This window comes from Nycticebus coucang, chromosome 15 (genome assembly GCF_027406575.1).
Source record: "Nycticebus coucang isolate mNycCou1 chromosome 15, mNycCou1.pri, whole genome shotgun sequence".
In the NCBI taxonomy this organism is placed as follows: Eukaryota; Metazoa; Chordata; class Mammalia; order Primates; family Lorisidae; genus Nycticebus; species Nycticebus coucang.
Genome location: NC_069794.1, coordinates 77,966,902 through 77,993,574, shown reverse-complemented (window position 1 = coordinate 77,993,574; position 26,673 = coordinate 77,966,902). Strand labels below are relative to the sequence as shown.

The 26,673-nt window shown below is 42.2% G+C and overlaps 2 protein-coding genes across 3 annotated transcripts; one reads left to right on the top strand and one right to left on the bottom strand.

The window, feature by feature from the left end:
• Nucleotides 1–13,150, top strand: MTIF3 (mitochondrial translational initiation factor 3). Of its 2 annotated transcripts, XM_053563473.1 has the most exons (6): nucleotides 9–91; nucleotides 637–877; nucleotides 6,256–6,324; nucleotides 8,756–9,216; nucleotides 11,703–11,860; nucleotides 12,903–13,150. In XM_053563473.1, exons 4-6 carry the CDS (start codon nucleotides 8,757–8,759, stop codon nucleotides 13,119–13,121), a joined length of 837 nt encoding a protein of 278 aa, XP_053419448.1. In that variant the 5' UTR covers nucleotides 9–91; nucleotides 637–877; nucleotides 6,256–6,324; nucleotide 8,756; the 3' UTR covers nucleotides 13,122–13,150. The 2 variants fall into 2 exon arrangements, with proteins under 2 accessions (XP_053419447.1, XP_053419448.1); XM_053563472.1 differs by lacking the exon at nucleotides 637–877 and having other exon boundaries at nucleotides 1–91.
• Nucleotides 13,108–24,762, bottom strand: GTF3A (general transcription factor IIIA; the record flags this gene model as incomplete). Its single annotated transcript, XM_053563335.1, has 9 exons — nucleotides 13,108–13,384; nucleotides 13,900–13,959; nucleotides 15,093–15,322; nucleotides 15,882–15,962; nucleotides 17,331–17,404; nucleotides 18,442–18,530; nucleotides 18,910–19,006; nucleotides 22,919–23,019; nucleotides 24,391–24,762. Coding segments are annotated over 9 exons (1,272 nt in total), but the record flags the coding sequence as incomplete, so codon positions are not given.
• Between the last annotated feature and the right edge of the window lie 1,911 nt (nucleotides 24,763–26,673).

Here is a 26,673-nt window from a genome sequence, read left to right as displayed (position 1 = left end):
GGAGAGCGAAGGGATCTCGCCCGCGATCCAGTCTACTGGCTCCTCTGTCAGACCTTACAAATCGCTGACCCCAGGACTGGTAATGCTGAAGGTGAGGGGTGTGCAGCGATGAGGGCACCTGCCGCGGGAGGAATTAGTCTTAGCAGACATGCCTGCGGAGAAGGTGGCACTGGCAGTGTCGCGTTCTTGGAAGGTCAGGGCCACTCCTTCCCGCCCGAGCGGAAGGCAGAGAGGTCCCGCAGGCCCTGCCGCGGAGTAAGAGGTTTGGCCGGGCTGAAAAGCCGTCTTCGGGCCCAGGCTGCCGCCCGAACTCCCAGGGTCGCACGTCCTGCTGATACCCACGTCCGGTCCGGTCCTGCTCCGCCATTGCGGCCCATCTGTGCGCACGCGCAGTTCGTCCCTTCTCTGGCTGAAGCGTGTAGCGGGTCCCCTTCCCTGGGTGGGCGTGGCCGCCGCTGCCACACGTGACCGGGTCAGCTCCGCCCGGAAGTGCCACTGCTGCCCGGTGCACGGGTCCCGCTCCGGCGCGGGTGCTGACCCCGAGAGGCTGGACGGACGGTTTTTCTTGCTGCCTGCTGGTGCCAGAGAAGCCCTTAGTGAAGACCACTGTGGCTTTTCCTTTTCTATTTATCGTAGGTTCCGTGGCCTAAAACGAAGGAAGTAAAATAAGTTTCCTACTGAGAAGGCTCAGTTTCAAGTATATGTTACGAAAGGAATTAATCTGAGAAAAGTACACAGGGTAAAGAGAGGAATCTGGAAAATCGACTGTTATTTATTGTGCCAAGCATAACATTATGATGAATAAACTGGTTTTGTTTCCCGCTTCATGGGAAACAGTCTCGTGAGGAAGACAAAGTAATACAAAATTGAAATTGTGGTAAGTGTTTTAAGGAAAAGATAAATAGGACTACGAAGCATTTAATGTTAAGCTCAACAAATTTAGGAGGGGATGGGAGATTTGGCTTAGTTTGGGAGGTAGTCAGAAGAATATCTGAGAAAGATAGCACTTGGCGTTGACAGCGAGTCCTGAATTTCAAACCGTGGCTTAGGCAGCGAGGAGGGAGGCTGGAGAGGTGGAGGAGCCTTCTGGTTTGGTAAAGGTGTAGGTCTTTAATCTCAGCGCAGTTTTAAGGCGGAGAGGGCTGTGGGTATGGTGACCGCAGTGCAGTGGAGAGAACTGGTTGCAGGGCTCAAGCTGAGTGTAAGAACTGCGTTAAGAGACTAGCAAGGACCGCAAGAAGATGGTCGATATTGGGCAGTACCTGTGGCTCAGTGGGTAGGGCGCCGGCCCCATATGCCGAGGGTGGCGGGTTCAAACCCGGCCCGGCCAAACCGCAAACAAAGAATAGCCGGGTGTTAGGGCGGCGCCTGTGACTCAAGGAGTAGGGCGCCGGCCCCATATACCGAGGGTGGTGGGTTCAAACCCGGCCCGGCCAAACTGCAAACAAAAAATAGCCGGGTGTTGTGGCGGGCGCCTGTAGTCCCAGCTACTCGGGAGGCTGAGGCAAGAGAGTCGCTTACGCCCAGGAGTTGGAGGTTGCTGTCAGCTGTGACGACACGGCACTCTATCTAGGGCGATAAAGTGAGACTATGTCTCAAAAAAAAAAAAGAAGAAGATGGTCGATATCATAGAGGAGGGTGGTAACTGTGGCAGAAAACTGGATGGACTTGAGTTGGTCCTCAGAGTGAGGGAGAGAGGAGTTGTCAGGTGGTTCACTAAGATACAGAGTTCTAAAGAGGAGGACATGGCCATTTAGAAGATAAACATAGAAATAAGTATTTTTTTTTTTTTTGAGACAGTCTTACTCTGATGACCTTACTACTGGGCTGTAGTGATCCTCCTGCCTCAGCCTCCAGAGTAGTTGAGACTACAGGTACACACCTCCATAGTTGGCTTATTTTTCTGTTTTTGGTGTGTGGGGGGGGGGGAGTGTCTCTTGCTTAGGCTGGTCTGAAACTACTGGCCTCAAACAATCCTCCCATCCTGGCCTCCCAAAGTGTTAGGATTATAGGTGTGAGCCATCATCACCCCTAGCCAAGTTCAACTTTTAATACTAAATATTTAATTCTGAGTTTAAAAGCTTTTAAAAAATACTCTGGATAGTCACTAAATTATTTGAATTTAACAGCTTAAAGAAATGTAGTTAAGTCATTGGCCAAAGGTATATATTGATTTTTTTCCCCAGTGTTCTAAATCAGAGTTCTAGCTTGTAAAAAGCTCAGCTTTATAGTGGAAAGCAGTTTGTGTTCTTTTGGAAGAGCCAAACCAGAGCCAAGGGAGGGCAGCATGAAGGTTCAGGAGGCATAATGCAATACTCTGGGATTAAGGCTGCACAAACCAGCTAGAGTAGAGAAGGCGGGACAGTTGGCAGGCAGAAGCAAGGACTTTGTTAAACTCTTCTAGAAGGTGTGAAAGAATTCTTAGGATGATAGGAATTGGCAAAATTCATTCCACAAATATCTAATCCACTAGAATATATGTAATTTTTATCCAGCCTCCCTGGAAAGGATGGATATAAATTTGTGACTTTCAGCTATGTGAGAAAAATCAGTGAGTGAACAAGTAATAGAAGTTATATTCACTTCCTCAGTCTGCCTGGCTTTAAAATGCAAGTAATTTAATTTCTTGTAGTTCACAGCAACCTCCAACTCTTGGGCTCAAGTGATTCTCTTGCCTCAGCCTCCCGTGTAGCTGGGACTACAGGCACCCGCCACAACACCTGGCTATTTTTAAGGACAAGGTCGGGCTCTGGCTCAGGCTGGTCTTGAACCTGTGAGCTCAGGCAGTCCACCCGCCTCAGCCTCCCAAGTGCTAGGATTACAGGCGTGAGCCACCGGTACCCGGCCTAGCAATTTAATTTCTTATAGGGCAGCACTCCCCATCCACCCCTCATGATACCACATATTTAAATTGTATTCCAGGAAGTTCTTTACAAATCTGTTATCAGTACCTTCAGGAGAATGCAAAATAATATATTATACAGGGGATGCAGCTGACCTTTGGAGCAATAACTGTCACTTTTTTTTTGGTTTAAGAATGTTCACAGTAGCTTTATTCATGGTAGCCAAAAACTGAAAACAGCATAGGTGTTCATTTTTTTAAATTTATTTATTATTAAATCATAGCTGTGTACATTAATGCAATCATGGGGCACCATACACTAGTTTTATAGACCATTTGACATATCCTCATCACACTGGTTAACATAGCCTTCCTAGCATTTTCTTAGTTATTGTGTTAAGACACTTATATTCTACATTTAGTAAGTTTCACATGTACCCTTGTAAGATGCACGGTAGGTGTGGTCCCACCAATCACCCTCTCTCCGCCCATCAGCATAGGTGTTCATTAATAGAAAACTAGATTTAGAAACTGCTGTACGTTCATATACTAGGACACTTCTCAAAAGCAAAAAGGAACAAAACTAATGTTACATACAACAACATGGATACATCTTGAAAACATTGTATCTCTGAGATGCCTTGCAACAAAGTATATATACTGTTCAGTTTTATTTCTATGATGTCTTAGAACAGACTATGATGGAAGAAAGTTAGAACAATGGTTATCTCTAAGTGGGGATGGGTATTGACTTGGAAGAGGCATGAGGCAACTTTCAGGGATGGTAGTGATGTTCTACAAATTGATAGGGGTTTTGGTTACAGAGATGTAAGTACTTGTCAATTTATTGATCAAATGTTCAAGGTTTGTACATTTCATTATGTGTAAATTTTATATCAAAAGAAAAAATTTTAAACAAATATTAAACTTGTTAATGATATTTGAGGATGAATGTACTAGTGTCTGTCTTAGTTTGAAATGTATCAAAATGTAAGCAAAATGAATGGAAAGAGAAGTGCATGGATGGATAAAGCAAGAATAAAAACATTAAGTATAGAATCTAGGTAAAGGCATTGGGGTACTCACTGTAAAGTTTCAATTTTTTTGTGTGTTTAACAGAAAAATTTTCTGTATCTTTGATTTTCATAAAAAGATGTTGGGGAATATAGTCCTTTAAAGAATATTGTTTATTTTAGACAACAGAAGACTAATATGAAAATAAATGAACACAACTGTAGGTTCACATGAACTGTAGCATACGGAGATAGCCACATATTTATTTCATAATTTCTTACTTTATGGCTACTATTTAAATAATTTCTGTTTCTTATGGAGTATGTGGATAATACATCAAAATAACTGTATTTTATACATTTGGAATGATGCCATTGGCATTCTTTCTTTCTTACATCATCCTGGGAAAGTCTTGGAGTTTTGATCCAGTTTCCGGTAAACAAGGAATAAATAAAAATAAATTATGGGTTTCTTTCTACAGTGTGGAGTCAGCTATTAAATTTAAAGCTACGGGTAGATGCAGACTCATGCAGTGTGGCCTGATTCTGATAAGGTCTAAGTAGTAATCAAATCAGAAATGGGCATCTTATTATATAAAATTGTGCATTTTAAGTAAACTGATGTTAAGATAATTGGCTTTTAGGATATTATGGATGTCTTAGAGACAGTGTAGTCGTGGGAGTAAGAGTACAGCTAATGCACAAATATTATCCTGAGAACATAGCATTTTTATTTTGATTGAGACTGCTGGTCTGTCTGTTGAGCTTAGTATTACTTATCTGACAGAAGTATCAAAGACTTTTGTCAGAGAATATTGCTTCCTAGTTTACATCAGCTTTTAAAAGTTAAGGGTAATCTCAAACATCCTGCCTCAAACTACCTTTGAACAACTTACATTATAATGTTTTATTACTCATTTTCTTAAATTTCTCTCTCTCTCTTTTTTTTTTGTCCTAACCCAGTGGTTCTTTACTGGAAAGGGGAGAGGAAATACCTGTGCTTTGAGAAACATCCCCAAATGATGCTGACAGGCCTCTAGTTTCTGAGAAACACTGCTCTAATATAGTCATGTGAACTTTTAACTGTTTATTAGCAAGAAATTGTACAAGTTCTATCTCAAACTGATATCACCATTTGTGATGATGAGACACTTCTAGACTCAGGTTTGATGAAAACTAGATAGAAAAATAAAGGTGATGTGCATCACAGAACAATTCAGAATTTTAAGTTTATCAGGTTCCTTACTTACAAGTCACTTAGTCATGGGCTTGAAACATCGGTAAAGCTGTACAAAGCCAGAGTGCCAATGTATAATACTAAGTTACAGTGAAATTTAGAACTGTGCAGACTCAGTAGGCATATCGACATGACTAGTGAAATGAACATTTTTCCCTATAGGCTATTCGTTGATTTTTGTTTGTTTGTTTTTAGACACAGGGTCTTGCTCTGTCACCCAGGCTGGAGTGTAGTGGTGAGATCATATTTCACTACAGTCTTGAACTCCTGGGCCCAAGTGATCCTCACCTAGGCCTCCCAAAGTGCTGGGATTACAGGAGTGAGCTGCCATGTCTGGCCTGATTGGTTTTTAAAAAACTTTTTAATTATGAAAAAAAATTGTGGAAAAACTTAATAACTGAACACATATATATAACCATAACCTAGATTCAGTGGATGTTGCCATAATTACATTGTCTAACTTTATATTTCCGGCTGAACCATTTCAAAGTAATTGACATGTCGTGGCACTACCCTAAATACTTCAGCGTTCCTTCCCTAAGAATTCCATTTTCTCACCTAAGAAAATTGACTCTACTTCTCTACTAGTGTCTAATACCTAGTCCCTATTCAGATTTTACTCTTCATCCCCAACATACCTTTCCAGCATTTTATGTGTGAATATCCTTTTTTCCCCTAATGACGTTGACTTTTTTAGATATCAAGCCAGTTGTCTTGTCCCACAATCTGGATCTGGAACAAGACACCTTGCAGTGTCCTCTGATTTGTTTCTCCCCAAGTCTGGTCCTTGTATCCTCTAGAAACTGGAAGCCAGCTCCTGACACTGCTTCAGGTTCAGGGTCAGCCTTTTGGCAAGGCCGCTTCATAGGTCTGGTGCACTGTGAGTGGCTTCACATCAGGAGGGGTATGCTGCGATGGCCAGTTGTCCCATCATTGAAGATGCTGAGTCTGACCTTTGATTAAGATGGTGGCAGACAGCTGTCTCCTTGGCAAAGTGTGTTTTTTTTCTTCTTCCGTCTGCAAGTAATCTGTGGGTGACCCTTTGGCGTCAGCTTTCTGCCTAATAATTTTTCACATCTACTGTTGTGTTAATCAGTGATTTCTTTGGAGATGGCCAAATGGTAATTTTCTAATTGTGTTTGCTTTTCTTTTCCATTTATTAGCTGTCATTCTTCTGTAAAGAAGAGCTTTTCCTCATCAAGTGGGGATGATTACAGTTCTTCTTTAAAAAGGTAGGATAAATGCTCAGTTCTTTTTGTTTAATTACCAATTTACCAATTTCAAAGTAAGGAATTAGAGTGTCAGCCACATGCAGTTGTGGCAAACTATCATTTTCATATATTTTTGCATGTTCAGTGTATTGAAATGAATTACGGTCATTACTCCTTTATGTTTAAATTATACCAAATTTGACCAGCGGGAGTCTCTTCATGCTGCCAAACTGTAAATGACATGTAAACAAACAAATTACAGTACTATCAGGGAAATCCTAAAACTAGATATTTGATGATAGAAAGGAACAGTTATTAATTGGGATTATTAAAAAGATAAAAATCATGCCTCTTAGAGATAGAAATGGAGGTATTCTCTGATAAAATAGGATTTATTTTGAAATACTTCCTGGGTAGCTGGGGAGGGAGACGGTTGAGGGCAGAGATGAAATGAAACAAGCGAGGCATGTGCTGTTTGTTGGCTGTTTGTCTGTAGGAGTTTGAAAAGTTTGCCAATGAAAGGTTTTAAACTTCTGAATTTATGTTGACATTTATAATTCAAATTAAATATTAGAGGAATTTTTATTTTTAAGGGCCTATTTTGAAGTAACATGTATATTTTCAACTTTGCTAATCTAAAGGCAAAATTTAAGTAGTAAAATGAATTGCAATGAACTATTATGTCTACTGCATAAATCAAGAAAATTTGAAGCTTTTTTAAATTTAAAATTAAATTTGAATAATGGTAAAAGACTCTGAATTAGAAAGCATCCTTTCAGTATTTTTCTACTCATTTCCTTTCCCTTTTTCTCTCCTTGGAAATGGTTTTTAAAGCCTTAAAAAAAAAATCTTGCATTATTTTTTTGAAATAGTCTTTGTTTTGTAAACGAATATGTATAGAATTTATTTACCAGTATAAAAATAATACTCAGAAAAATTTGGGAATAATGATGATCAGAAAAGATAAGGGAAAGATCACTTTTGTCTTCAAATAACCAGGGTTTTAATAAATTTCTTTGCATCTTTCTCTTATGTCTAGTATTTTTGTTTATTCACTTACTTCTTTGAAAAGAATTTTGCATTTTGAGCTGGGGGTGTGGGGAAGCACAACTATAACTCGGGAGACAGAGGCAGGAGGATCAGCCCAGGAGCTAGAGGCTGTGATGAGCTATGATGATGCCACTGCACCCCAGCCTAGGACAGGGAAGACTGAGGGGAGAAGCAAGTTTGATGTGGGAGATTCTGAAGTGAATTCTGGACTTGTTAACTCTGGAATGACTATTGCATACCTAGGTAGAAGTGCAGGGTACGCATTAAACCCTCCCAGCGGCAAAGATTGGAGCTAGAACTGTCAATTTGGGCGTTGAGTGTTAGCAAGCTGGGTAAGGATGGAAGTAGACTGCGTGTTCATCACTTTCCATTTAATATATTGTATTTTTTTTTTCATATCACTTTTCAACATGAGGGGTTGAGGTGTCAGTGGGTCATACAGCACGGTAGGTTCAAAGCCAGGAACTAGAGGAAATTTCTAGTTTTAAACACCCAGGTGATTCTCATACAGGTGGCACAGGGACTGTTCCTGGAGAAGCACTACTGAAGACACCTTTTTTCCTCCTTCCTCTGACAAGTCACACTTTAGCATACCCTAGATGAGACGACAAGTCCTGTCATCACTCCTTCAGCCTGTGTCTCTAAGATTTATTAAATGTGTGAGTGGAAGGAGAGAGGTGTAATTTAAAAAAATCAACGTACAGTTTATAAGTGCTTCCAAGTCAGTCTTACGGCCATGAAGTAAAACTGCTATCATCATATATGTTGCAGTTAACATTTGGCAGAAATACCTGAAAGATCTTTATCGTTTTTGAGGCTGGCACTTCAGTTTATGTTAGGGCATTTCCTTTTTGGCAGTCTCAGTTATTTCTTCCAGTGGGTCAGCTTCCTTCCTGGAGAGGCCTCTTTTCCATAGTATTCTTATCCTTTGTATATCATCACATATTGTATTGATGAATTATTAACAGTTAATTATACTAAAGTTTTATGAATTGGTGTTTATAAATTACCAATCATTTTATATGCTACATTCTCATAAACTCTCAAGACGATATCTGCTTTTGGAGTTGGTCCTAAAAGATCCATGGGAAATAATAGTCAAATGAGATCTTGTTACAGAAGGAAAAAATGGAAAACCAAAGCACTGTGCGAATCTGGCTTATTCTAATAACAACTTGTGCTGGGGACAGTGCCATCATGAGTTAGCCTGACCAAGGTGACTGATAGTCCACCTTATTGGTGCAGGTTTCTCTGCATGAATTTGGTCGACCAGGGCACAGCATTTCCTTAGCCCTTAACAGATAATGTAGTCTGCAACTTCACACACAACCCTGTCAGTTACCACAGTGTCAGACCACAGGAGTGACTGAATTTTAATGAACTTTTCTTACTACTTTCTTAGGATGGCTGCCCTTTTTCTAAATAGGTTAACTCTACAAACCATAAAGACTGAAAGTAATTGCATTAGATGTTTTGCAAAACACATTGTGCAAAAGTCAGCACCAGGATGGTGGTCCCCTACTGCTCCTGCCCCACGGCTGTCTTTCCTAGTTCATGCAAAGGCTTTTAGCACTGTCCACGACATCCAGGATGAAAGAAAAAAGAAAAAAAAGGATGGAACATCTTTCAGTAACGTTGGAAGAAAAATTAGTGAGCGAATCATTCACGTACTGGATGAGAAGGGCAATGATTTGGGAAACATGCACCGAGCAGATGTGATTAGACTCCTGGAAGAGCGGGACCTGAGGCTGGTTGTGAGGGATGCCAGCGCAGAGCCACCTTGGTACCAGCTCATGACGGGGATACAGATTCGCGAAGAACGACTAAGGCTGAGAGACAGGGAGAAAGCTAGACCCAAAATAGGTAGGTGTTTTGCTGTTTGACCACTGATCCTTCAAATCTGCAGTTTAAATTCTGGTATTTACATGGTGCCTGTGACATTGGGGAAACAAGAGATTGGCAGATTCATGATTCTGCCACCATCCTATGTCTCCCTTTTCCTTCCATCCCTTCTATTCCTTTTTTTGTTTTTCCTTGATACCTTGCCCATTGTCCCTTCCTCTAATCCTGTGTCAAATGAAGGAGAAACAAGATGAACAAACCAAAAATGATGGAAACTCTTTTCCCTCTCCAGCCTTGTCCCTGGAGCAGAGTAGCTGGTGGGGGAAAGGGAATGAGACTCCAAGGGATGATTTCAAGTTCCTTGTCCTGTCCTGGGTGTTTTTCCCGCCTCATCTCTAAAGTGGAGTTGTTTGGTTAATTACCTAGAAGTACCTTTTAAACTCTCAAGTGATTCTGAGTGTGTCTGTCATGTCACACTTGTCACTTAAGCCTCAGAGAAGCCGTGAGTTGTATGTAAAGTGAAGATATTTTTTGTAATTCCTAAAAAGTGCTGATTCTGAGAGACCGTTCAATGGATAAGGCATGAGGATAGGAGTCAGGGCCCCAGTGTTGCCATCATGAGCTTGTGCACCTTGAGAAAATCACACTTCATCTGTGGCCAGTTTTGTGAATCCACCTTAACGAAGTTGACTAGAAAACAAAAAAATATTCAGAACAGACTAATCACAGGGAATAAGAAAACATTTTTTTAAATAATTTTTATTTTGGAAATTAAAAAGCATACAGGAAAAGATAATAAACATGTTACCCATCATCCAAAATGAGCAAGTGTGTTGTTGCACTTTCAATTTTTTTAAACAAAACATTATAGAAAAAGTTGTCTTCTATATTCCCTTCTCCCATCTGTCCTGCCCAGAGGTGCCCTGCCCACTCTGTGCCCTGCCCAGCCCATGTTGTTAAACTAATCACATACAAGTGTATTTGTAAACAGTATATATTATTATGTGCAAAAAAATGGAGTTCTGTCATTTTCAAAACCCTATCCATGTTTATATAACAGGTATAGCGAATGTATTATTGCCTATGTCCTTCCTTATAAGAATGTATCATAAATTTAATCCAGTTCCATCAACACTGGGCTTACTTTCAGTAGTTATGAACACTGATACATACTCTAGCCCAGTGATTTTCAACCTTTTTTACCTCATGGCACACTTCAACCTATAGTTATACTTCTATGGCACACTTAAATTATGTTGATCGTAAAAAAAAAAAGATATACTTACTGTGCTTTGATCTTCTTTTGAAAGTAAATTAAGGGTGCATCTTACAAGGGTACATGTGAAACTTAGTAAATGTAGAATATAAATGTCTTAACACAATAACTAAGAAAATGCCAGGAAGGCTATGTTAACCAGTGTGATGAAAATGTGTCAAATGGTCTATAAAACCAGTGTATGGTGCCCCATGATCGCATTAATGTACACAGCTATGATTTAATAAAAAAAAAAAGAAAGTAAATTAATGATCCTTAAAAAATTTTGTGGCACACCTAAAATCCTCTCACAGCATACTGGTTGAAAATCACTGGTCTAGGGTCTCTGAAACTAAGTGGGTCAAAGTGCTTTCCTCAGCAGTGTATGAAGTTTTTTCTACATCCTCACCCATACTTGGTACTCTAGTTTTTGTCATGCTAATGGTGAGAAACCGTATCTTGTTTTAATTTGTATTTCTTTTCACCATCTGAGTTTATTCTTCTGAGTTGTCTATTCATATTTCTTTTTCTTAGGTGATTTTTCTTCCTGATTATTAGCTCTGTTGTAATATAACCATTTTATCCCAAATGTATTTTTTACTTTATTACACAGTTGCATTTTTGAGATGGGAGTCTTTCATAATGAACTCCTTTCCCTATCCTGAAGTCAAAAACTAGTGTATCGTTTCTTCTATTTGTTCTAAAGTTAAATTTTTTCCCTGCAGACAATTAGTTCATCTGGGAGATCTAACTTCCCCATCAGAAAACTTCCAATTGTCCCAATATCTTTTTGAGCAATCTGTTCCTTCCCTGTTGAGTAATTTTCCAGTAGGCAGGACTTCTGGAGACAGAGGGTGTGGACGCAAGGAGAGCATCAGAAAAGGGGTGGATAAAAAGAGGACTCCATAGACACTGGCCCGTATCAGAAAGAAAAATGGGAGAAATTAAGTTTATCATAAAGCTAAACTTTATTCTTTTAAATAATTCTTTTGATGTTTTTTCATCCAATGATGGTTAACAATAAATGGAAGTATTTCAGATTTTAAAAACCCTTACCTGGCAGGTAAAAAATGGGTACCTTTATGTTTATTGCCCCCATTTAATCAACTGTTTACAGGTCTGTGAAACAAAGTCATACAAGAGGATCATTAGGTGGTAACCAAATATTCTGTGAAGTGATATGGGAAAGGTCAGGATTCATAGTAGACTCATCAATAATAGCCCTGCACCAAATGTCACTGTTTTGAACTAGGACCAACCCTGATGAAGGAGCTAACTTTTTCTTCAAATATTGGACAACATGATTTGGACACAAAGAATAAACAGATTCAGCATTGGATTGAAAAAAAATTCAAAGTTCAAATTACTATAAAGAAAGGGAAAAACACAGATGAGCCAGAAAATAAAATAGTAAGTAAAAGCAGGTATGATTGACTGGTTTCTTTTCCAACCTAAAACTATAGCTGTAAAAAATCTGAAGACTTTCAAGGCAAAGAAAAATGACTGGTAAATCTACCCAGTGTTATCAGCTTTCCAGTTTGTTTTTCAAAACATAAGCATACTATGTATGAATTTTCCATTATGGTGTATTTTGCCATATGAAAATAAGACATCCTCCAAAAATAAGACCTACTTATAGGAAAGATAAAACGTCCCCTGAAAATAAGACCTAGTGCATCTTTGGGAGCACACTTTAAAATAAGACACTGTCTTATTTTTGGGGAAACAGGGTATAAAAGCTATATGCAATTCTATTTTACAAACTGTAGACTAAATGTTAAATAAGAAAGCTGGAAACTTTACAGACTCATCCTTTAAGTTTGTTTCCACTTTGTATTTATGAAAAGCATCATATGGTCGAACTGTCTTCTATAAAGTATTTATGAGTTTAAAAGCCCAGGATAAGTTTATGGAGTATCTTATTTCACTGTTGAAGTCAGATAACTTTATCACCCATCAAAGGCAGCATTAGTCCAGTGGTTTTGAACCCTAGATCCATGGTATAGTCATTAAGGTGATTAGTCCCAGCAGATGAAGAATTTGAGCCCAGGTCTGTATTTTTTTAAAAATTACTCCAAGTGACTCTGTGTTAGTGAGTGTTGGGAACTTCACTGAGCTAATAATTTTCAAGATAAGGATATACTATGCCAATGCCCAAATCCCTGCTTTGTACTTGTTTTGGGGAGAGGGCAGTCTGGAACGCAATGTAGCCCCTCAGTGCAATTACAGTGGAGATCTAAGACTATAAAAAGCCTTTACAGTGCATCACGTCAGTTACATGAAAGTTACTATACAGATTTCAGTCATCTTGACCAGGTATGTGTGAACTGATGCTAATCCCTTAAATAGCAATTCAAGAATGTTGAGAGTTTTATGGATATTAAAGCATTGACACTAGAAAGCATCAAAGACACTTATTTTAAATTAATCTTTGGATGTTTTCCTTTTTTAGGAGGAGATATTTAATCAAATACTCGAGACTATGCCTGGAATAGCTACCTTCTCATCCAAGCCACAAGCTATTAAAGGAGGAAAAGCTTTAACCTGTGTTCTCTGTCCGCTGACCAAAAAGGAAGAGAAGGGATATAGAGACACTGAAGAGACCCAGAAAAGAGACACTTTGAAAAAAGATAATGGAAATGATAAGGAATCAAATGTTCTACATCTGTGATTTTAATAAAGAAAAATATGCCTCTAAGAATTTTCCTCTAAGGAAAATTACTGAGCTCATTGGTCTATAGCCCTTTAAACAAAGCAATGTGATACTTAGTTGAGGGTAAGTATTGCAACTGTCGAGAGCACCTGGTCTTTTATACAGCTCAGCGCTTCTCCATTTTTAGACAAAGATGAGCTCTGCTCTTCTAGTTTCCTTTTAGGAGGGAGATAGCCACTGAGACGAGAGGCCAAACTCCGTTTTTCACGAGATTTTTTTACCTTTGAGAATAAAGAAGATAGGCAATTAGAAATCAAAATCAAAATTATCTGAATTAATTTGATAATAGTTTTATGTACTGGCAGATACAGTATACAACATTCCTTTATAAGACAAGTCTTTCACAGTAGTGCTGACTCATATAGTAATTGCAAATATTCCAAACAGATTCTATCTCGCTTTATTTTATATTTTTGAGAGAGTCTCACTCTGGAGCCTTGGCTGGAGTGCAGTGGTGTCTTCATAGTTCACTGCAACCTCAAACTCTGGGGCTCATGTGATACTCCAGCCTCCAAGTAGCTGAGACTACAGGTGCACACTACCACTTTCGCTAATTTTTTTCTATTTTTGGTAGAGATGGGGGTCTTGCTTTTGATTAGGCTGTTGACAAACTCTTGACTTCAAAAGATCCTCCCACCCCCACCTCCAAGAGTGCTGGGATCACAAGCCTGAGCCCATCTGGTTCTAAATAATTTCTCTTTTAAAGAAACAGCCATCCCAAGAAGTTCCAACTTACTTTGAATTTCATTTTCTTCTTGTCAGGATCATGCACAATGGCATGTCGAGTGAGACTTTGCTATAATGAAAGAAAAAGAAAATGTTACATTTTTAAAACACTTGACATGTGGTGTCTATTAACATGAAAACTCCATGAGTTATGGGTAAATGTCAACCTGCTTTCTGTTATGAGCTTGTTGAGGGAATTGACTTCAATTCCCCCACCAGAGCTAAAGTAGGACTTTTCCCTCAAAAATCCTGGACTTAAGTCATTACTTTTTCTAAGGACTCGTTATATTACTCCCAACCACCAGTGGCTTCTTAGTTCTTTTGTAAGGCAGGGGGTACCTATTGTAAGTGAACTAGTCCAAGCTGGAGGAGGCTTTTAACTGCATCTGTCTAAGCAGTGTTCATAGATACAGGTGGGAAATCTGACCAGCGTCTTGCTCTTGACTCTGCAGAACTGCATAGGTCCCTCCATTGCACCCCATGTTCTGGCTGGCTGCCGAGGCCTGGAGCAGATCCCAGAGTCCTACATCCCTGATCTCCTTGCTGCCCATGCCCCTTCTCAGTCTCGAGGTGGTGGGGGTCTAAAAAGACTCCCAAAGTACAGCTCGCTTTTACAAGTACTCAGCATATGATGCCAAGGCCACTGGCATCATAAAAGTGTAAGAATCCCCTAAAGAGGTTGCTAAAACAGATTTTGGTCCTACCCCGAGTTTCTGATTCAGCAGGCTAAGTGGAGCTGTGAGTCTCTATTTTTAACAAGTTCCCAACTGATGCTCCTGGTCCAGGGCCACCCCTTGAGACCAACTGGGCTTGGCAAAGCTGGCTGTTCTGTAGCCTTTAGTTAAGAACCGAGGGCGACGCCTGTGGCTCAGTGAGTAGGGCACCGGCCCCATATGCCAAGGGAGGCAGGTTCATACCCGGCCCCGGCCAAACTGCAACAAAAAAATAGCCGGGCGTTGTGGCGGGCGCCTGTCGTCCCAGCTACTTGGGAGGCTGAGGATCAGCCTAAGCCCAGGAGTTGGAGGTTGCTGTGAGCCGTGTGACGCCACGGCACTCTACCGAGGGCAATAAAGTAAAACTCTGTCTCTACAAAAAAAAAAAAAAAAAGAACCAACCAGCTGAAACAATAGTGTAAGGTGTAGAGTCCAGGGCTCCGGTGTCACAGCACAGACTAGAGGACCCTGAGTGAGGGTGAGCACTTACTTTCATTGCAAATGTTTTCCCACAGCCAGCATGTTCACACACAAAGGGGCGCCTTTCCTCGTGGAAGGTGAGGATGTGGCTTTGGAGATTAAACACGGTTGTGTAGGTTCTTCCACAGCCTTCTCTTGGACAGTTACACACATCCCTTTCTGGAGCATGAGTTTTCATATGTTGCTTCAGATAATCTTTGCGTTTAAATGTTTTCTGGCATACTTCACATGTTATTTCCTCTGTTGGAATAGAAAAATTTAACTAACATCCCTATGTCGCCATGCAGAAAAAAATTCTAAGTAACATTCAATGCCTCAAGCCTCACCGTTATACAAAAATCAGAAATTTCTGAGAAATGTGACCACAGTTTTTATCACCTAGTAAACTGTCAATTCTCCTAAGTTCTTATGCTACACACAGTTGCTGTTCGCTTGACAAGGAGCAGAGGCTTGCTGTGTGGTGATGGGGGGTGAGAAAACGAAAGAGACATTGGTTTCCTTTCTTGTCATCCAATGTGATCGGTAGGACAGTGTTTCCTGCAGAACACTAGTGCTCCCGAGATGCCTCAGTGCAGACTGCCAGACTCCAAGCCTGTGGAAGCTGCATGGTGGTAGTGGCTCTGAGAGAACCGGTACAGCCCTGCTCATCCATCCTACAGCCATAGTACCAAGCATGTCACAAAACCTTGTACAGAAACCCTTTTACTACAGCACACAGTTGGCATTTCCCTTTATTTAAAAGCACTAATGAGTTTTGCAGGGGCAGGTATTTACAACATTCCACTCAGGCCTGTCTCACCTCTATGAGTTTCTCTCACATGTTTCAGAAGTTCTGTCCATGTTTTCGCCACAAAAGAACATCCTTTTTGACAAATATAGCCTATTTAAAAAAAAAAAAAAAAAAGACTGCTGAATGCATTGCTTGTGAATACCCAGTGTGAACACTAACCATAACTAGAAAGGAAACTTTCTGGCCTATGTAATTTTTCTCCCACCTCCTGAGAGGATCCTGTTAAAGGTTTATGTTACACCAAACGAAACAGCTGCATAGCAGATGCTTCATATTAGGGTTTTACCTTAGCAAGACAGATGCCTTTCCTTCTGCTGTTGTCAGAAGTTGGGTGTGCTGTGTACAGACTCCCTGTTGCTTTAATCCCATGTCTCCAAGTCTCAGTTCCCTTCCTCCTGCCTGCTTGTCCGAGTTTTGCAAAAGTGTTGTACAGTGCTTTGCTCTTAGCACACAATTGAAGTCTCAGTAGTTACAGTACCCTCCACTCCCACCCCAGCCCCGGCTTCCTCTAGTCTTGCCCTCTAGCAGTTTGCCCACTGCACAAAGAAGCTGAGTACAGCTATGGAAGAAAACAAACTGAACAAATGTGCAAAGCACTAAAATTGGATTCATCGGTCACCATAACAGGCAGGCTGAATTTCCTCCAACTAGAAACTAAAAAGGAAACTGCCTCTCACTCTCAGCTACTAGTGTCTTCAAACATGCAAACAAAAAAACCAGAAAAACAAATTCTAGAACCCGGAAATTAGAGATGTCAAAAACCCTTCATGGAAACAGATAATAGATTCAAGTAGTTAAGTCTTTTTTTTTAAAAAGTGACATCTGGGCTCAGTGCCTGTTGTTCAAGTGGCTAAGGTGCCAGCCACATACACCAGAGCTGGCGGGTTCAAATCCAGCCCGGGCCTGCCAAACAATAACAACAACCGCAACCAAAACACAGCCAGGCCTTGTGGCAGGCGCCTCTAGTCCCAGCTACTTGGGAGGCTGGGCCAAGAGAATTGCTAAAGCCCAGGAGTTGGAGGTTGCTGTGAACTGTGATACCATGGCACTCTACCCAGGGCGACAGCTTGAAGCGCTGTCTCAAAAAAAAAAAAAAAAAAGTGACATATGGTGACTCTGAAAACCACAAACTACTATCCAAGTTTGTTGAATGGTCAACAAATAAAGAATGGCAGAGGTAGTAAATAGAAGAGGTTAAAAACAAAGTGAAGGAGCAAAGCCTTGGCTGGAATACTAACATGTTCACAAGCATCAAGTATAACCAGGCACCCTGCACAGCAGTGACAGTAGTAAAAGAAGACACACGTGTCTGGATAAGACTGTAAGAAATGAATAGGCACAGTGACAGTCCCCTGCCTACACAGTTCCCTCTTCTCAATATGACCCTGAAAGAGACCAGCAGGCACCACGTACTCAGCATGGCCCTCAGAGCCAGCACACCAGGGCCGTCGTACCTACCCTCATGGGTCTTGCTGTGTCGTTTCAGCTTGCTGGCCGAGGCAAAGTGCTTCCCACACCCTTCCTGGGTACATCTGTGTTAGTGACACAGGAAGTATTAGCCAGTCCATTCTCAAAGAGGATTCCACTTAGGGTAAATGGCACTTTGTCCTAATTCTCCACCAAAGTCTTGCCTCTTCCCACAACCAAACCCATCATATTAAAAAAATATATTAAAATGTTGAACTAGTCATGAGTGAAATGCAAGTTACTTGAGCAGCCCTGGACCAAGTGCACCATTTGAGAGGGAATAGTCATGTTACTCTTTAGCTTATGTAACCATATTAAACACTATTTTCATCTGTATAGAGATGAAAATACACTCTGCTTTCATGGCTACAGAGAAGACAGTTCAAGAGGTTCTCTGACTCGGCTTAAGTAAATACCACTCTAATTCGTTTGTATCTAGTTTTCCTATTGACACTGCATGGGGGTTGTGTGATCTGAGAATACAGCAACAGATCCATGAGCCCTAGGTGCACAGGGAAAGGTACGTGCACTCCTGCACTAAGGCCATCTGCAGAACGAGAGTAAGTGGCAGACCGACAGCAAGGACAGGCAGCAAGCATGGTCACCGCAGCAACTCAGAGGCACAGTAAACTACTTTATCTCAAGAGGCTTTAGGAGTAATGACATCCATGCGAGCCTGAGTGCCAGCCCCTTCCAGGTCTAGTCTGGTCTGTCCAGCCTGCACTTAGTCCCTCTCTAACTGGAGGCTGAGGCCAATTACTTTTGTTTTTTGTTCTGCAAGAAAAGAATGAGTGTCTTCATACTGACATTTCACATACTTGAATAGGCTCTCTTGGAATAGTTAAGTCATCTCTTAGCCTTCCCTTCAAGCTTAATCACAACTGTTAATAATCTTCCAAATTATTTTGAAATACATATTTCTTTTAGAGAAACAAAAGCAAAATTAAAATGCCCCACATATATATAAACATGCATATGAAGTGCATGGTAATAGGAAAACACCGATCAGGAAACTGTTCCGGAACACTTGTTTCCAATCTTTGCATTTCCATCTCACCCATGCCTAGCATTTAAGAGATTTTCAGCCATGTGAAGTACCTACTTGAATAGTGGTTCATTGGTATGATGGCACTGATGGGTTTTCAGCTGCTGATGTTTCTTAAAGGTCTTCTCACAACCTTCAAAATTGCACTGTTTAGAAGATATTTGTTAGTCTCTGAGAAAAATATTTAAAAAACCACCACAGTTCATAACAGAATCTTCTCAAGATAAAAACATTGTGGAGATTATATAACTGCTACTTTCAACTCATTTAGTTACTGTGAACTTCTACTTTATCTCAAGAAGCTTTAGGAGTAATGACACTTGAAAAAGCAAAAATGTTTCAGTTGAGGTCATCTCTCAGTAATACACTTTAATTCACACAATGTTTGCTTCCAAATAAAACCTTTATGATGATAGCTAGAACAGACTAAATTCAGATATTTGACAGGAAAATATGATGAAAACTTCAGAAACATAAGAAGCGTAAAAAATTCTCAAAAATCTTAAACATTTAAGTCATACTTACTACGTATTGTTTTTGCTGATTTTCATGTTTACGTTCAAAATGCTTCTTCAAGTTTGATTTTGTGTTGAACTTTTGGTCACAGCCAATAGCTGTACAACTACAAAAAGTAATATAAATCAAAATATTAACAAACCAAGGGAAGAGAAGTTTTTTTTTTTTGTAGAGACAGAGTCTCACTTTATCGCCCTTGGTAGAGTGCCGTGGCGTCACACAGCTCACAGCAACCTCCAACTCCTAGGCTTAGGCGATTCTCTTGCCTCAGCCTCCCAAGTAGCTGGGATTATAGGCGCCCGCCACAACACCCGGCTATTTTTTTTTTTGTTGCAGTTTGGCCGGGGCTGGGTTTGAACCCACCACCCTCGGCATGTGGGGCCGGTGCCCTACCCGCTGAGCCACAGGTGCCGCCCGGGAAGAGAAGTTTTAAGATGCATATATCCTCCCACTTTATAAAAGCTAATTATTCCAAATAATAGTACCAGGTGTCCAGAAGATAGACAACTATTTTGAATTGCACACCAACTTTATGGACACCCTGTATAAAACAGCTCTTTGCAAATTCCAAAGTGGTAAGCCCTCCCAGGCAGGCCTCCCACTACCTGATGCAACTATCATCTAACAAGATGCTTTTTCATGTTAGGCGTTTGAAATTAAGCACACTGTTAGACACATCGTTATACACTGGGCGGAGGGAAGGTGAAAATACTCATCCCAAAGACCTAAACCCTGCTTCCTCTTTAATCATGCTTAAGTTAAATTATTCTCAGCTTAGAATCCGACAACTGTAATTTTGCTTGAAATGTCACTATAAACTGCATTTCCAAAAAGACCTAAAAAACAAACAAACTGGTTCCAGCTTCTCATTAGCGGTAAAATAGATACTTAGAGCAGAACCATATGCTATTACCGGCCCTGACCTATCAGCGAGCCATTCCAGTTTCTCTTGTCTCAGCACCTGGGCCTTGAATGATCTAAATCCTTTGTGAAGTTTGTTTTCTTTTTTTTTTTTCTTTTAAATATGTTTTTTTGTGAAGAGTCTTCCTAAGCCTGAGGGATAAAGCAGGGGGAGCCTCAATTCTTCATGTAGGTCTTCTACTCCAGGTTCCTTCGAGTTCATTATTATCGCTCAATAATAACAAGGAACAACATTCATATCGGGCACGTGTTAGCCCCGGAGCCAGGTGGACAAGGACCAAGACAGTGGGAGGAGCACTGTGGCAGGGCTCACCAGAAGTCCCCACTACCACAGGGACAAAACAGAGTGCTACATGGGCAGGTAGCCAACAGAAAAAGCTTTCTCCAGCCTCCCTTGCAACTAGTAGTGACCATGTGGCTAGCTCCACTCATCTTGCTCAATGCCCACAAAGTATCTATAAAGGGGACACACCTCTTGTGGCCTTTCCTCCTCCCTGCCAGCTGGAATGCTCATGCAACAGCTGGGCCCCAACAGGCTTCTTAGAAAAAGAGGGAGAAGACTCATGGCAGACCAGTTACAGGGAGCCCCAGCCCCCTTACCCTCTGTATTTGAAAGACAGTCCACCATTATTTAAGCCTCTCTGGTACTGTGGGTTTCCTGTCATTCCTGGCTTAAACCCGACACAGACCCAGACACCAAACCCAATATGAGTGTGGGGCAAGAGGACAGGGCTAGAAAGAGTCCTGAAGGGAACCAAAGACAAGTACAGGGGCATGAAAGGCCCTGGAAAACTTGCAGAGTAGGGGTGTACTGCACCACTCCTTCATGTCTGAATCAAGCAAATGGGGCAAGATAAGCAGAAAAGGACCAATCACACAGGGTGTACAGCTCACCAGGCTTCTTATGTAAGCAGTGTTTGAAACCACTGCACAGCTTTACATAGGGAAGCACCCTGGGGTACCGTGGGCAAGGCCTTTTGGCAGGCAGAGAACACTCTTTAGTTGTTCAAGCAAGGAGTGGGGGCTGGAGATAACACAGTGGAGCAGGGAGGGTCTGAGGGTAAGTTACCGCACCTGATAACCTACTTGTTATAGGAGATGGGAGGGAAGGATGAGTCCAGGGAGCTGCCTGAGCTTTGCTGTGGGTCACTGAACAATATGCCACCTACCCAGAAGACCAAAGAGAAAGGTGAACTCAGTGTGGACTGGGAGGATTTTCGGCTACGTGGAATTTAGGAAGCCAGAAAGATAGCTAAGTAGTGCCGTCCAGCAAGCAGCCTGATACAGAGACCAAGAGTGTGAGAGGGAGAGTCACCGTGGAGCTTTCCCCAGCTACAATGTTTCCTCCATTCTGCCCCTACACAACTCACCTACTGCTCTCAATACACGTTGACATTTTTAATTTTATTATGTCACTCCTGGGGGTTCTTTATACAAATAGGAACAAATACAAATACAGTTTCTTCCTGTCCACCCAACATGTCCCCTGCAGCTTTTTAACACACAGAAAAGCAGCCCACTCTGGAGGATTCTTCTGCCCGTTGGTTTTCTGATTGGTGTGCCCTGGAGATTTTCTCATGGTTTCACAGACAGCATGTGTCTTCTTTTTTCCAGCTGTACAGTACTCCACTGTTTTGATATACTTTAGCCTGTCTGTACAGATGAGCTTATGTGTTGATTCCAGCATTATGCTGTTAATGCTGTTGCACCTGACCTTGTATACACATTTAGTGCATTCCCCAAACTGAAACTTCCAAATCAAAGACATATCTCAATGTATTTTGAAGACCACTTTAGTTATCCTTTGCTGGTCTAGTTGACCTGAACTATATTTTGAAATAAAATAAGCTTTACTTAGAGTCACTGATTTTGATGACACACTATGCACTTGAACAGGAATTGAAATAAAGACATGTGCCATTTCTGGTACTTTGCCCCATACCCACCGGCTAGCAAGCTAGGAAGATAGGGCCTGGTGTGCCTGTCACTGAGATGGCTCTTCACACTGAAAAGTGACAGTGAAGTCTGTCCTATGTCAAGAATTCAACTTCCTTAGAATGGACTTTTGTGAGACCTGAGACACTTCACATTTATTACCACCTCTAAACTGAAAGAAATTCAATGTAGGTCATTAGAAAACCTTACTGCTCAAAGAACTGTCTCATAGAATGAAATTATGATTATCAAAACCTAATATCTGAACAAAGTGCTATTCCATTATTTCCTGATAAGGTATCTTGCATAAAGCTTTCATCTACTACAGATATTCTGATTTTCAGTGAAAACTATATTTTCTCATGGAACATTTTAGTTAGTGTTTCTCAAAGTATGTAAGCAAGACCAGCAACATTAGCACCACTTGGAAACTTGCTAGAAATGCAGACTCCCTAGCCCCATCCCATACCCACTGAATCAGAAACACTGGGGTGGGTCCAGCAGTGTTTTAGCAAGCTCTTCAGGTAATTCTGATAGACCTTACATTTGAGATCCACTGAGTATCTCCACCCTTTGAGATATAATCAGCAATTCCTGATAGAATAAATTAAAACTTGCCTGTTAGTGGTGCGAAGGCCTAATTCAAAGAAACACAAGATAAACTTTGAAAGCTCTACTTCTTGCTTATATTTTTGATATCAGTAGCTTATTAAGAATCAGCTGTTCATAAAGACCCTGACAACTCTGGGCCAAGATCTTTCCCGGGAACCATTTCCATCTAGTCCAGCGGTTCTCAACCTGTGGGTAGTGACCCCTTTGTAACAATGAAAATACACTGTGGCATTAGGAAGGTCGAGAACCACTGATGGAACTATGTGTCTTTAAGCTTAATTTCTTGTTTTCTATGTATCTTAAAGGGAGATGAGAGGATGCAAACTCAAAAGAACTTCAGATTAACTCACTCCTGAGTTTATTACACACAAATGACCCAAAAAACCCCTATTCTCTTTCACACATTCAAAATCTATTCTGCTCTTATACAGGAGAATGAATGAAGCTTCACATCCTTCATCTTATGAGTTAATCTTTTGAGTCAATCTTCTTACCAAGTCTGTATGCCGAATACAGCCTGTTTCAAAATCCTAAAGAATCCACTACTTACATGAATGGCTTTTCTCCAGTATGAATCAGGACATGGCGACTCAAATGGTAGTCCCTGAGGAAGGCTTTACCACACCCTTCATAGTCGCAAACAAATGGTCTCTAGGGAAGAAAAGAAAAAACATGTTACTAGTTATTAATTCTGAATGTTATTTAAAAGCTTAAAGTGTCTAGTAAGTAAAGCCACAGACTCCTTGTCTAGAGATGGTCTCCACTCTCCGCTATTGAGCACCTGCTACACCAAGGCAAGGTTTTCCTGCATGAAGTTACAAAACATAAATACCGCCCCTTCTCACCATGTTGGCGCAGATTTTCACTCTATGAACAGCATTTGAAAAAGCAGTCACACTAATGACAAAGCATTGCTAACCTGCTCCTAACCAGTCATCAGGCTTCCAAACAACCCCCCTGCAAGATTTCTTTCCTGTTAGCATGGCCTGTCTGCATAGATCCCCCACTACTTCTAAAGCAGTGGTTCTCAACCTTCCTAATGCCACGACCCTTTAATACAGTTCCTCATGTTGTGGTGACCCCCAACCATAAAATTATTTTCCTTGCTAAGCACCATAACATGAGGAACTGTATTAAAGGGTTGGGGCGTTAGGAAGGTTGAGAACTACTGTTCTTAAGAAAGGCTAGGGCAGAGGAACAAGCGGGTTCTGCCTCATCCTGGACAAGCCCAAAGTCTGTGCTAAGAGAGTATCAGGCATGGAAAATGCGTCACACATCTAAAAAAGCTCACACGTGCCAGGGAACAACCAAAAAACAGCTCATATTCCTAACTGCAACCACTATTTGAGATTTGAGACCAAGGAGTTGGGAGGAGGCACTCCATTCTGAACTATAGGAAAAGCCAAAACACGTCTCCCAAATAACCGGTTTTGTGTATCTAAGGAAAGCATACCACCAGGGCCTCAATGGGAGAACTAGGAGCAGAGCAAGTGGGCAGGAGGACTGAGCTGTATACCTGGGGCGGGCCGCGGAACCTCAAGCAGCTCCAGTTGTGTCAGTAGGTACTTAGTATTTAATTAGCGTGTGTGATTTGGGACCACAAAGACGACTCCACATTTTCCAGGCTGACAACCCCCGGCACGTGTTAAGTTATCCTTTGCACCAGTCCCAGAGGCTAGTGCTTGGGCAGGTTTCTGGTGGTAGTAGGCCGTCAAGACGTATACTTGTTCACAGATTACGGGGAGGTGCTTGTCTGCCCAAGACTCAAGATCAAAAAAGGGGAAAGGGTTGCTTGGTAAGCCTTGAACCTGTGGCAACGACGCCGCGGTCCCAGCAAAAAGGTCCTAGACTTTTTGTCCACTTTCTCAGCTCCTGCTCTAAGTCCGGGATGCCAGAGCTGAACAGATCACACACAGAGGGGCCTGCGGCCCTGTGCCCTGGGCGCACACGCCGCTCGGACAGCGCCCCCCCGGTGAGCCACCGCGCTCCCTAGTCCCAGGGCTGGGCTCCACGTCTCGTTACCTCCCCAGTGTGCTTGCACAGGTGCGCGTCAAGCTTCCAGGCCTTGTTGTAATTGGCGCTGCAGTCTGGGAAGGAGCAGATGAACCTCCTGGTAAGCGCGGGAGGTGGCGGAGGCGGAACCGGGCCCTCATCTACCGCGACGAACACATCTGCAAGGGTCAGGGACGATACCGCCTCGGCGACCGAGACTGAATCCTCCAGGACTCCCAAGTCTCCGCAGCCCTCGCCCCGGCACGCGGCCAAGGGCGGAGCCACGTGAAGCGAACCAGGGTTCCCAACCCACCGCTCCAGGCGCACCTGACACGCGACCCCGGGACACTTCCGCGAGGACAGCCCTAGGGGCGGGGCATGGAGCACTAGCGCGCTGACGCCAGGCCCCGCCCCACGCCGGCGCCGTGTCCGCGCATGCGTCTACAGCTCCAGCAGCGGCCGGCTACCCTCCAGCAGTTCGCGAGAGGTGGGGACCACATCGTCTGCAAAGGAACTCTTTGCGCCTTACAGGCAAGCGAAGCAAAATCGGAGGCATTGCTTACGTGTGACTTGTTTGCCGTGAGCCACCACCTTCTGGACTCTAGAAAGTACTAGACTAACATAATTTAAACTAGCCTGTTCGTGCCATATTATCGGTTGCCCTCCTGTGGACTCCCTTCTTTGCATCCTCTGGACACTCCTCCCCTGTGAGCACCAGGACAGTGTTTCCTGAGCTTGCCTGCTAGTTAGAATCACGTGGAGATCTTTTCAAAGGTCTGCCCGTAATCTGTGAACAAGTATACGTCTTGACGGCCTACTACCACCAGAAACCTGCCCAAGCACTAGCCCCCCAGAGCATACCTGGATCAATTAGATCACAAAGTCTGGAGGTTGGAAACAGGCACCAGGAGTTTCAGAAATTCTCCAGGTGATTTGAATTGCAGAAAGGTTTGGGAGCCATTGCCCTTTGCTGCTCAAAGCGGTCTGTGTACCGTCAGCATTATTAGATCCGAGTCTCAGACCTTCTTGGATCACATCTCCAGGTGATTCTATGCATGTTAAAATTTTGGAAGCACTGTGGAGAGCCCTGAACGAACACCGGTATATTGGTTTATGAGGACCCCGTGCCCAAAGAATGTCATTGGATAGCAGGGGCAGGACGGATTGTCCGATGTTCACCAGGTACCTATTTTTCACACTCTACATCATTCCAAGTCATTAAGGGCCCTGCACAGAAGTGCACCTTTGGAAATAAGCCAGGGTTTGTTGTCAGCCACTTCACACCCACTCCTTATCCCCAGCCTCCTCATCTTGAAAGTGGGAAAGATAAGGCCTGTTTCGCTGGTTCTCAGGAGAACAGGACTATGAGAGGGCATACTGTGATGCAGGTCCACCTTTGCTTTCTTCATTTGCTGCACCCCCTCTCCAAGGGAGACGTCTACTCACATCCCCCTGCAGCTCTGGAAGCCTGAAATGATTTCCCTTCTATTGGTTCTGGCTTTTTCCTTCCCATGCCTCATGAACACTGCAAGGGTGGTGAATCTCAGCTCCTCCTTTCTGCTGGCCTCCTGGCTGGGTGCTGTGCAGCACACTTACAGCTTCCCTCCTCCTGACTTCCTGACTCTTCCTGTCTCCTAGGCCAATTGCTCTTCCACCTTCTTAGCTTGGTACTTGTGTTTTCATGCTCAGCCTTCTGCTAGTATGTATCATAGCTGGAGACCACTGGCTTTCAGACTGTCACCTGATTTCAATTTTAACTATAAATTTACTAACTGTAGGCCTTTGGTTAAGGTTCTTTGAATCTCTTTTGCTTACCTTAAACTGGGATTGTAAGTACCTACCTATTAAGGTCATTTTTAGAATTAAATAATTAACCAGTATTCCATCTGTGCTAGACACATTTACCACCAACCTACAATTCTCCCAACAACTCTGCGTGTAAGGGAGCTAATGGGTCATGCCATACTCTCAAGGAAGGCTGGACGTTTTTGTTCCCACATACTGATCCATGGTGCCACCTCTTTCCTCTCTGCAGTTTACTCCACAATGCATGCCCCACATTCTTAAATGACAAGTATTTGCTTTTTCTTTACTTGAACATCAAGCAATCACCTCAAATGCAACATTATTTGTAAGTCAAACAATCTCACCACCTCTGCGCACACTTCCTTCTATCCTCTTTCTCTCAGTGGCATAATTTTGTGTCCAGCCATGAAAACTTACAACAGTGTTTCTCAACTCTGGTTGCACATGAGAGGTACCTGGGAGCTTTTGAAAAATGATACGCCTGGCTCTGTACCCTCACCAGAACGT